Below are 12,475 nucleotides of genomic sequence, written 5' to 3' on the forward strand. Positions count from 1 at the left end.
TCAGAATAAATTCTATCCTTTCATTGGATTATCTGCTAACTGATCGGTACTATATTTTATTCTTTTAAGAGTTAAAAAAAATTTTTTTTTTAACGTTTTATTTATTTTTGAGACAGGGAGAGACAGAGCATGAATAGGGGAGGGTCAGAGAGAGAGGGAGACACAGAATCTGAAACAGGCTCCAAGCTCTGAGCTGTCAGCACAGAGCCGACGCGGGGCTCGAACTCACAGACCGTGAGATCATGGCCTGAGCCGAAGTCGGCCGCTTAACCGGCTGAGCCACCCAGGCGCCCCTTAAAATTTTTTTTTTATGTTTATTCCTTTTTGAGAGACACAGAGATAGAGTGTGCGTGGGGGAAGGGCACGAGAGAGAGGGAGACACAGAATCCCAAGCAGGATTCAGGCTCTGAGCTGTCAGCACAGAGCCCGACATGGGACTCAAACTCACAAACCGTGAGATCATGACTTGAGCTGAAGTCAGACACTTAACCTATTGAGCCACCCAGGCGCCCCGAAGAGATTTTTTTTTAACATTTATTTTTTTGAGAGACAGAGTGTGAGTGGGGGAGGGGCAGAGAGCGAAGGAGACACAGAATCTGAAGTAGGCTTCAGGCTTCGAGCAAGCTGTCTGCACAGAGCCCAATGCGGGTCTTGAGCCCACGAGCTGTGAGATCATGACCTGAGCTGAAGTTGGACGCTCAACTTACTGAGCCACCCAGGTGCCCCCAATATTTTATTCTTAAACACTGACAGAAATACTCAAAAGATTTTGCTATGTAGAATGAGAAACTATCTCCAAACATTTGAAAATAGGAAAAACAAATACATTAAGGACTCAGTCTTCTCTTAGGTTGCTTTTCTAATTTTAAGAGACCATGCTCACTTTTAATTTTAATCTTATAACTATGCTAACATTTGGGCTAAAAATAGGGGTGCATGAGAGTATTCTCGGTCTTCATGTCTTACCTGTTAATAATGTGCATGTCTGACCCATATTTGGGTCTGTACATGGCTCTTCACAGAGTTACTCTTAAATAATGAAGGGCCTTTAGACTTGGTGTTAATCAGTGTGTTCTGGCTCTATATAGGTGGTGGAGTAGCTCTGCTGGCACTTTTCAGTAGAGACAACATCCCTTTTTGTCATCAGTAAATAACAAAAGCTCAGCACACATGAGCAGACTCCATATTTGATTAGAATAAGATGGGTAAAATCATGTTTTTCATAGAATGTATGAACAAGTACTATATGCTTCTCCTAAATTTTGGAGATAATGACAAATGAGGTGATATACTATTGTAAGCAAGGATTCCAGATGAACTTTTTTTTTTTTAAGCTTACTGTGGCATTTTAAACATTGTTTTGGTAGGTGACTATATACCAGAGGTTGGGAACAACAGATTCTCCTCCTCTTTTCCATCCATATAGAAAGCAAGTGATGGACAGAAGATCATTTTCATACCTGTAGTTGCAAAAATTCACTACTATTTTTAAAACAGTTTAATACAGTTTTCCCTTTTTCTTTTTAATTTTTTTTTTTAATGTTTATTTATTTTAGAGAGAGAGAGAGCACAAGCTGGGGAGGGGCAGAGAGAGGGAGACACAGAATCTGAAGCAGGCTCCAGGCTCTGAGCTGTCAGCACAGAGCCTGACACGGGGCTCAAATTCACGAACCATGAGATCATGACCTGAGCCGAAGTCAGACATTTAACTGACTGAGCCACCGAGGCGCCCCTAGTTTTCCCTTTTTCTTAAGAATGTTGGCAAATAGAACATACTTTCTTATGTGTGTATTCTCCCCCAGTCACTCACAGTGGTCTTAAGTCTACTTAATTTTCATTTATGTGTCCTTCAAATGAGGGTTTGTTTGTTTTGAGGTGGTGAGCCTAAATATTAAAAAGTTCTCACACTTGGTGTAGTTGCTTTAGAAAAGAACTAGAGCAGTTCATCATCCTTTTTTTTAGGTCACAGGTCAACCCCTTTGAGAGTCTAAGGAAAGCAAAAGACCCTTCCTCAGAACAGTGCACGTAGGAATATATATAAGATTTTGTATGCTGAATATTTCAGGAATATTATGAACCCTCCTGGAGCCTACTTACTGATTTGCTTTTTGACTCTTGAAAAAAGTAGAGTAGAGGCATATGTTACCTCTTAGGAGAAATAACATAAGGTCCACTAAGTGCATTGTGTCTACCCTGGAATAAATGCTTACTTGATGGCATCATAACTACATCTGTAGGTCACAGGAAAACAACACCATTAGCTTCATAAATTTGCACCGGCCTTTAGAGCTAGTGCCTAAAATGGGACATACCCACTTCCAGTGTATTTTCACAGCTGCCTGCAGGCTGGATGGCCAGCAAGATAAGAATGGCTTTTATATTTTTAGATGGTTATTAAAGTATAGACATATGTGACAAACCATATGTGGCCCACAAAATCAAAGCTATTTACTATCAGTCCCTTTTCGGAAAAAGTTTGCCAACATCTGGCCTAAACCATTTGAGATATTTCTGTTGGAATAAATGGAATGGCATTCAGCCAACTTCATTAACAAAAGCCCCTCTTGAGCAGTTATGTGCTCTTTATCTGAGAGATCCTTATCTGAGTGACCCTCTTTAGGATGTTTAAAATTTTCATTTGAGAATGGGAGGCATTCTGATACCTTACCTTTTTTTTCTTAATGGTACAGTAGCATTATTGCACTATTGGTAGTTAGTACCATTTGGACATAAACTAGGTCCCATTATAGATAATGCAAAAGTTTTTAATACTGGTATAACTTAATGTGTTAATATTTTTTAAAATTCCAGGGTTAAAGTTACAAAAAAACTTTTATGTCCGTGTAGATAGAGGAAGGTATTTAAGAGATAGCTTCTTACTGCTTTCCCTTTTCTATTAATACTTTAGAGCAAAAGCTGAAAGATTACATATTTCGTGAAGGAGTATGCTTGTTAAATTAGAGAGTTTAAGTACTAGCCAGTTAAGGCTAACAACATACCAATATCAAGATGATATCATACGATATCTTTTCATCGTATCACTAGTAGTCTGTGATTTTAATCACTTTCCGATGTATTCATGAAACGAATGCAGACTGGGAAAAGACATTATTTGCTACCAAGTGACAGTCTTTGTCCATCCTGCAAATAATAGAGCATAGGAGTATGCCAAGATTTCACTTGGACATCTTGATTTGAAGTTCCTATTCCATACTGGGCCACTTGGTTGACTTTTCATAGGTTGTCTTAGCCTCTATACGTGAGCGGTTGCATCTTTAGGGATTTTCCTATCATGCACTTATTTTGAAATTCTTAAGTTAAACTGAGATGCCAAGCCTGGAAGAAAAGCTCATGAAGGGTGAAGTATATTGATTCTTTAGCTTTGTAGTTTTGCTTTATCATCTGTATTCTCACCCTCTCAACTTATTAACATTCTCATAATCTCATGTATGTCAGGGGTGGACATTCTTACCACATCATTTCCTCAAAGTTCTCTGTTTTTGTGGTTCTATGTGAAAATCCAAGTCAACATAGTATATAATTATCTGTTAGCTATTTTTTATAACAAGCATGCATCTGTCCTTTTGTCTTTGTGTACCTGTGTTGTTGTTTTTTTTCTTTTTTGGTTTTGGGGTATTTTTTGTGTATGTGTGTGGGTTTTGGTTTTTTGGCTTTTGTTTTTTAATAATCTTGACTTGAGGTATAAGTGATCCCAGAACTATCTTTGTTATCTTTATATTTTTAACAAAAGTGTTATTTTTTTTTAAGCAGCTGAACTTTTTAAAGTCTGGTTTACATTTTTGAATTTTTAGAAAACCCTATCAGTGATTTGTGATTATTTACCAATAAATTGAGATTCTCCTAAAGCAATAAAGAAAAGCATAAGGATTTGCTTGTCATGCTCTCTTCGGCAGCACACATATTGGAAAGATACAAAGAAGATTAACTTTAACGTGGCCCCTGCACAAAGGGCAACATGCAAAGAAAAAAAAAGATTTGCGTGTTGTTTGATACAAAGAATGGAGAACCCAGATAGGAATGGATATTCACTCCTGGATTCTGACCATTGACTGTAACTGACCCCTAAAAGGATGAGACTGGGTTTGCTTTTGCGTGTAAGTGCACCAGCCATGGACTGCGCTTGCCTTGTCTAGATGGCTCGTTACCAGTAACAGGCCACTTAAGAGAAATATTTTCAGTTGCTTATCTGGAAGGTTTTTTTTGGAGATAATTTTTATGTCCATGCTTTAGCCCTGGGCAACACCTGTGGTCACAACACACACCTGGCTAAGTCTGGAGCCTTGTGTCTTTTTAACCTCTTGCTGGATTTCTCTGCATTTTCTACAGAAAGATTGTAAGTAAAATAGATGGCGACAAGGACGGGTTTGTCACTGTGGATGAGCTCAAAGACTGGATTAAATTTGCACAAAAGCGCTGGATTTACGAGGATGTAGAGCGACAGTGGAAGGGGCATGACCTCAATGAGGACGGCCTCGTTTCCTGGGAGGAGTATAAAAATGCCACCTACGGCTACGTTTTAGGTAGGTCCCTACTATCTGGGGGAAAAAGCCTTGTGGAGCTGGCACCTTGAAACGTAACTGTTTTGTCTTGTAGAATGATTGTAGATAAAATAGACGTGGATAAAGATGGGTTTGTGACGGAGGGGGAGCTGAAATCCTGGATTAAGCACGCCCAGAAGAAATACATATATGACAATGTTGAAAACCAATGGCACGAGTTTGATATGAATCAAGACGGCTTAATCTCCTGGGATGAGTACAGAAACGTGACTTATGGCACTTACTTGGGTAAGGGGCAAGATGTCAGCTTGATAGAGACCATGGTCTTGAGTCAAAGAAACAAATGGGTCACACAGTGAAGGAAAGGGAGAAATTGTGCACTTTAAAAATAGTCCAAATGCTGTGAACTGATTTCCCTTTATTAACTTTAAATGTGTATATTAAGTATTTTAGTTTTGTAAGGTCCGGCATCTTCTACATCCTTAGCATTTCAGATATTATTTTAGCAATTTTTCTTTCTGTGATCCCTCAGATCATTTTTGGAGCAAATCTCCTCTAAAAGGCATTGTTTCAATAATGCAAAGCAAGAGACTTTGAAATATCTCTTGACGTGGTCACGTTAAAGTGGTGACCCTGAAATTCAAGCTAGATTCCTGTATAACTGGTGAGAATAGGAAAATTACTGACCTTCCATAATAAAATAAAGATCAAATAGCTTTCCTTGATAAAATTTAACAATTTTAGTATGTCTGCTTACTGAAGTTTAGAAAAGAAAATTTCCCATTTGTTTTCTCTGGCACATGAGTTTATCAGCCTGCTATGCAAATGCTTCAAGGCAAATGTGATTGCTTTCTGTTGATTTGGTAGCTTGTATGCTTGGGCCACCTGTTAGTAATCTTCTTTTACTTATTACACTTGCCTGTTGTTGAATGCTAGGTGGCAGTCTTACTGAGTTGATGATTAGGGTGTTTTTGTTATGCGATTCCTCTTCGTAGTTACAATTTGAGATAAGAATGTATAAATGTTACTTCTTGCATTTTTATCCTGGAAATGAGGCAAATTTCTGGGTTAAAGCAGGCATTCTCCACCACTGATTAACAAGCAGTGAGTGTATAATGGTCTGTTTCCCCCACTGGTAGCCAGCTGTCTGTGTTAATTACAGGACTGCATGCATTTCTAGTGAAGAGACTTTTATTTCTGTATTGAGCTTGTTCTCATTCCTAAGACGAAAGTGGCAATCTTTCTTCATGCTTGACACTTAGCCAAGAACCAAACATATCCTTCACCCAATTAAGAACATGTGTATTAAGAAGTCAGTGCAGATGGAGAGGCACCCGTGTTTCTTGCTTTCTGGCTGAGACTCAGCACCCTCCTGATTTATTTGGACTTATAAATATAGAGCAAAGGCTAGGTTATTGGTGATCTAAACAGAATGGTGTGTTAATAAATCTCAGTTCAGACCTAGGCACTTACTTGCTACCCAAAATGAATATTAAGCTCTTTGTATGATTATGTGCATAAAAATCTGTTGAGAGCTCCATTGCGCTCTCGGGTCAAATGATTCAATGTAATGGGTATTTCTACTGAGACTGAATAAGCTGAAGCACTGGCTAGAGAAGCAATATCTTTATAAGGCATCTTTCTCTGGAGGCATGTGGGTGGATAGCACTCGGGGTAATGAGGTGGCTTAGAGAAGCGCTGAGGGTGGTTTTTTTTTTTTTTTTTTTTTTGGTGAGAGTATGTTCTTGATTTAATCTTGAGTTCAGGTATAAGTCATCTTAGCTTTTAATTAAAATCTGTCTTAATGAATCTGCTTTCCACAAAAGGAAGGTTAACACTGTTTCTGCTACAAGCAAAGTACGGAATACTAAAATCCATCCTGGCTATCCCAAAACTAGATCAAGAGCCTACTGGAAACTGCAGGCTGGCTAGCACAATAAGCTAATACTTAGGATAGATACGGCACCCCAAACAATGACCGCAAACACATGAATTTAATTATTTAAAATAAAATATTTTATCTTTTGTGTGTATGTTATCAGGCTACTTGATTCCAGTCACCACATTTTACCCTGAGGTGGAGAGAAGGGCTCTTAGTTAAGAATCTAGTCTTGTTGTGTCAGTTGTCTGCTGTTATCTTTATTTTGTTACGGAGTCGGTACTGAAACTTTGTTTAGAAGAGACGACTTAGTATCTTTAAAAAGTGTATTTTCCTTAAATTCTCCATCTTCAGCCTGTTATGGTTTTGAGTATCCTGTATAGTCACAATTCAATAAGCTGTCTTACTGAATTTTGACGCTCAACAAAGCATGAAGTTTCAAACTGCCCAAAACTCTCTCAAAACAGAGTGGTAGTTTGTTTTTGTTTTCCAAACCGTGCTTGAAATTTGGAAGGACTGAACTTTGGTATCAAAAGTCAGCAGTGTGATGTTATTGTTAAAGGGGCCTTGTGGGTTTTTTTATAAAACTAGTGCCATATCTTTCTTTATTTAACCAATATGTTCTAGGAACAATTGTTTCTTAGCTTGATTGTGGTGTCTTTTACATTTCATGATATCTTCACATGCTTTCTTTTGGTCCACGCAGCAGATTGAAAAGGTTTTTTTGTCCATTTATTTTGGGCTTTTTCCTACAGATAACTCCTTCAACTTAAACTGAATTTCATTCTTCTAGAGACTAAATAGCTACTGCTTATATAGTTCAACATCATAACAGATGGATAGGTCCAGAAACAGTTTGGTTGTAATCTAATGTTTACTTTTTGTAACAGCTGTATTGAGGTATAATTGGCATATATAGGACACTGCACATATTTAAAATGCACAATTGATGAGTTTTGACATAGGTATATACCAATGAACCCATTCTTACAATCAAGATAAACGAACTTCTCCATCACCCGAAAAAATTTCCTCATGTCCCTTCATAATCCTGCTTACCTTCCCTATCCCCAGGCAACCTCTGACCTGTTTTGCGTAACTCTAGTTTTACATCCTAGAATCTTACATAAATGAGGGAGGGGGGTGGCAGACGGTACCTGGAATTCATGGTAGATAATCTGAGTTGGCTGAAAAAACTGAAGTGTGACTTTTCAAACGGTAATAATTCTGTTGCTTGAATCAAAGTGACCTTAATATGAGATAGAAAACCTTTGATACCTAGCTTCTCGGTGGGAGTCGAATCTTTAATAAAAATAGCAATAGCTAACATTTATTGAAAGCCAGCTATATGCCAGGCACTATTCTCAGCACTTAGATTTATTTGCTCATTTACCCTCATAGCAGTCCTATGAGACAGGCACCATTATTACCTCCATTTAGATTGAAGCACGGTTACTTGTCCACAGTCACACAGCTAGGAGTGGTAGAGTTAGGATTCAAACCCAGATAGTATGATTTTAAAACTACCACTGCCTCTCAGATATAACTAGAAAGCTGGAACCCTCTAGTAGCCTTAACACCAAAAATAGTGAAGCGGTACTTAGGTTAGCCAAGGAGCCAGGGTTCCATGTTGGATGGCAAACATTTACATTCAACTAGGACCTGATTTTGATGACCAAAACTGAATGTTTTCACACTGTTAACAATTTTACCTGTGTAATCAGGTTGTTTCTTCATTGCTTGGTTTATCCTTCTTGGAAATTGATTCCTCAGCCCATACATTTTCATGTTTTGTGGAAGTCTGTTAAAATTTGACCTAAATGTTTTGTTTTCTAGATGATCCAGACCCTGATGATGGTTTTAACTATAAACAAATGATGGTTAGAGATGAGCGGAGATTTAAGATGGCAGACAAGGATGGAGACCTTATTGCCACAAAGGAAGAATTCACAGCTTTCCTGCACCCTGAGGAATATGATTACATGAAAGACATAGTAGTACAGGTTGGTGGAGAACAGTGATTCTCAGCAGAAACTCAGTTTCTCTTTTTGGGAGAATGACTTATTTGGGAGAATGACTGTATTTGGGAGAATCGCTTATTTAAGTAAGCTCTAAGCTCCAGGGTAGGGCTTGAACTCAGTGACCCCGAGATCAAGAATCCCATGCTGTAATGACTGAGCCAGCCAGGTGCCCCAGGAAAATCCTTTTTTTTTTTTTTTTTTTTTAAATGTTTATTATTTTGAAGAGACCGAGAGTGAGCAGGAGAAGGGACAGAGAGAGGAGACACAGAATCTGAAGCAAGCTCTGAGCTGTCAGCACAGAGCCCAGTGTGGGGCACAAACCCACAATCCTCAAGATCATGACCTGAGCTGAAGTTGGACGCTTAACGGACTGAGCCACCGAGGCACCCTAGGCATATCTTTTTTTTTTTTTTTAATTTTTTTTTCAACGTTTATTTATTTTTGGGACAGAGAGAGAGCATGAACGGGGGAGGGGCAGAGAGAGAGGGAGACACAGAATCGGAAACAGGCTCCAGGCTCTGAGCCATCAGCCCAGAGCCTGATGCAGGGCTCGAACTCGCGGACCGCGAGATCGTGACCTGGCTGAAGTCGGATGCTTAACCGACTGCGCCACCCAGGCGCCCTGAAATATCCTATTTTTAAAAATATCTCATAACCGGGACACCTAGGTGGCTTAGTCAGTTAAGCATCCAATTTCGGCTCAGGTCACGATCTCACAGTTGGTGAGTTTGAGCCCTGTATGGGGTTCTCTGCTGTCAGTGCGAAGCCCACTTTGGATCTTCTATTCCCCTTTCTCTCTGCCCCTTCACCACTCAACGTCTCTCCCTCCCTCCCTCCCTCTCTCTCTCTCTCTCTCTCTCTCTCAAAAACATTAAAACAAAATCCCATAACCAGTGATCAGACACTACTGAAGAATTGTCACAGAAGGCAGTTACCAATAAAACATAAACTGTAGACTTTATAGTTTTGTAAACATAAAACATAGACTACATAGTTACAGACCTACGGGTCATATCTGTTAGAATGACTTCATGACTAGGGCTACTCCACATCATTATCGGCTTGGTGGGATAGGTCATTATTAAATAATGCCAGTGTTCCTCCAAGAAGATTCATAATTATTTAGGGTTGAAGCATAAAAAATAGTTAATATTTTACCATTTTTTCGGCTAGAAAAACAGCAACTTCCTATGCTTTAACCATACCCACAACATGTCATGTTTTTTTTTAAATTTTTTTTAATGTTTATTATTTTTGAGAGAGAGACAGAGTGTGAGCGGGTGAGCACAGAGAGGGAGGGAGACATAGAATCCGAAGCAGGTTCCACGCTCCAGGCTGTCAGCACAGACCCTGATGTGGGGCTCGAATTCATGAACTGTGAAGTCATGATCTGAGCCAAAGTCAGATGCTTTAACCGACTAAGCCACTCCCGCACCCCTAACCATACCCGCATGTTCATGTGTGTTTTTAATGAATGATAAATGCCTAAACTAATTCATCCAGATACTAACTTTAATAGTCTCTTCTTACTCTCTTTTGTCCAGGAAACAATGGAGGATATAGATAAGAATGCTGATGGTTTCATTGACCTGGAAGAGTATATTGGTAAGTCTGTTTCTCCTGTTTTTCCTAGAGGAAGCTGAGAAGTTGTGGAAGTGTGTTTGCCCATAGAAATAATTTACCCCTGGGTAGCTTCGCCGGTTGAGATTCTGACTTTTGATTTTGGCTCAGGTCATGATCTTACCATAGTGAGATTGAGCCCTGCATCGGGCTCTGCGCGGGGTATGGAACCTGCTTGAGATTCTCTCTCCCTCTCCCTCTGCCCCTCCCTGTGCACACCCACAAGTCTGAGCTCTCTCTTTCTCTCTAAAAATAAACAGGGGCGCCTGGGTGGCTCAGTCAGTTAAGTGTCTGACTTAGGCTCAGGTCATGATCTCACAGCTTGTGAGTTTGAGCCCAACATCAGGCTCTGTGCTGACAGCTCAGAGCCTGGAGCCTGCTTCAGATTCTCTGTCCCTCTCTCTGTCTGCCCCTCCCCGCTCATTATGTTCTGTCTCTCTCAAGAATAAACATTTTTTATGTTTTTTATATTTGAGAGAGAGAGAGTGTGAGCAGGGGAGGAGCAGAGAGATGGAGACAGAATCTGAAGCAGGCTTCAGGCTCCAAGCTGTCAGCACAGAGCCCAACATAGGGCTCAAACTCACAACCATGCTGAAGTCGGTGGCCCAACGGAATGAGCCACCCAGGCACCCCTCAAGAATACACATTTTTTAAAAATTAAAAAAAAATGGTTTTAAATGAAAGAAATTTTTTTTAATGCAAATTTAAAAATAATTTGGGGTGCCCGGGTGGCTCAGTCAGTTGAGTGTCCCGGTTCAGCTCAGGTCATGATCTCACAGTTGGGGGTTCGAGTCCTGCATCAGGCTCTCTGCATTCAGTGTGGAGTCTCCCCTTCAGATCCTCTGTCCCCCAACTTTACTCCTCCCCTGCTCGCTCGCTTGCTTGCTTGCTTGCTTGCTCGCTTGCTCTATCTCTCTCTCTCAAAAATAAACATTAAAAAAAAAAAAATTTACCCCATGGGTCAACTCTTAGCACATCATTAAGCCAGACCAGCATGAGGAATAGTGGGTCATGATAAAGTGTCTGTAGCAGCACTGTCCAATCAAAATGTAAACGTGAGCCACATGATACATTTTTACTCTTAAAAATTTTTTTTTAATGTTTATTTTTGAGAGAGCACGAGTAGGGGAGGGGCAGAGAGAGGGAGATACAAATCTGAAGCAGGTTCCAGGCTCTCAGCTGTCAGCACAGAGCCTGAAGTGGGCTCGAACCCATGAATCGCGAGATCGTGACCTGAGCCAAAGTTGGCACTTAACCGACTGAGCCACCCAGGTGCCCTGTGTTATTACTTTTCTAATAGCTACATCAAAAGTTTTTTTTTTAGGGATTCCTGGGTGGCTCATTCGGTTAAACATCCAGCTCTTGGTTTTGGCTCAATCAGGTCATGATCTCATAGCTCTTGAGTTGGACCCCTGGGTCAGGCTCTGCGCTGACGGTGTGAAGCCTACTTGGGATTCTCTCTCCCTCTTTCTCCGCCCCTCCTCGGCTGGTGTGCGCGTTCTCTCTCAAAATAAATAAACTTAAAAAAAATTTTTAGCATGATTAGTTTTAATATATTTTATTTAACCTAGTAATCTAAATTACTTTCATCATGTTATCAATATAAATTATTAAGAATTTTTTCATACTGTTTGCAGAAGCATCTTTTATACTTACAGCACATCTCTGATCAGACCAGCCATAGTTGAAGTCCTTGATAGCTCCATGTGGCCAGTGGCTGCCATATTGGATAGCACTGATACAGTGCATTCCAGATGCCCATGGAATTGACAGTAAAGAGTTGTAGGGAGCCTAAACTGGTGTTAGGAAACCCAAGAGAAGAATATAGGGAATAGGATAAGAGATCAGTGGGTGACTAAGGGACCCCAAGTTGCCGATTTCTCTTAGAGTATTTCCTCCTTTCTACGATATTCTGTTTGTATTTTCTGTCTAGGTCCTCTGTTCCCTTTTTTTCTTTTTCCACCTGTCCCTTGAATTGAGCAAGTTACTTTTCTCAGATTTTATCTAATTATACTTGCTCTTTATATTTAGGGTTATTCCCATTGAATTACTCCCTGAATATTTACTATTCTTCAAAGACTCAGTGATGTGTTCTGAGTTTTTTTAGAGAAAAAGGAATGAGCAGTGGAAGATCTTCCTTCCTTCCTTCCTTCCTTCCTTCCTTCCTTCCTTCCTTTCCAAAATGATTCTTTTTAGTGGAGTTCATCAGCACAGAGGAAGTAAATGTCTGGCTGCATTTACTGAGACTGCTTCAAAGTTGACTGTTTCTACTTTTTTTTTTTTTTTTTTTAATTTTTTTTTCAACGTTTATTTATTTTTGGGACAGAGAGAGACAGAGCATGAACAGGGGAGGGGCAGAGAGAGAGAGAGGGAGACACAGAATCGGAAACAGGCTCCAGGCTCCGAGCCATCAACCCAGAGCCTGACGCGGGGCT

The 12,475-nt window shown here is 40.0% G+C and overlaps 1 protein-coding gene across 2 annotated transcripts in view; it reads left to right on the plus strand.

Annotated features, from left to right (window-relative positions):
* The window catches only part of CALU (calumenin), a 31,192-nt gene that overhangs the window by 11,749 nt on the left and 6,968 nt on the right, over positions 1–12,475 (plus strand). Inside the window, exons 3-5 of one of the 2 annotated variants that reach the window (XM_043589456.1) lie at positions 4,348–4,541; positions 8,236–8,402; positions 9,965–10,025. In XM_043589456.1, coding sequence (XP_043445391.1) covers positions 4,348–4,541; positions 8,236–8,402; positions 9,965–10,025 — 422 coding nt within the window. Of the gene's footprint in view, positions 1–4,347; positions 4,542–4,614; positions 4,809–8,235; positions 8,403–9,964; positions 10,026–12,475 lie in introns of both variants that reach the window. The other variant, XM_043589457.1, reaches the window with a different exon arrangement.

This window comes from Prionailurus bengalensis, chromosome A2 (genome assembly GCF_016509475.1).
Source record: "Prionailurus bengalensis isolate Pbe53 chromosome A2, Fcat_Pben_1.1_paternal_pri, whole genome shotgun sequence".
Classification (NCBI taxonomy): domain Eukaryota; kingdom Metazoa; phylum Chordata; class Mammalia; order Carnivora; family Felidae; genus Prionailurus; species Prionailurus bengalensis.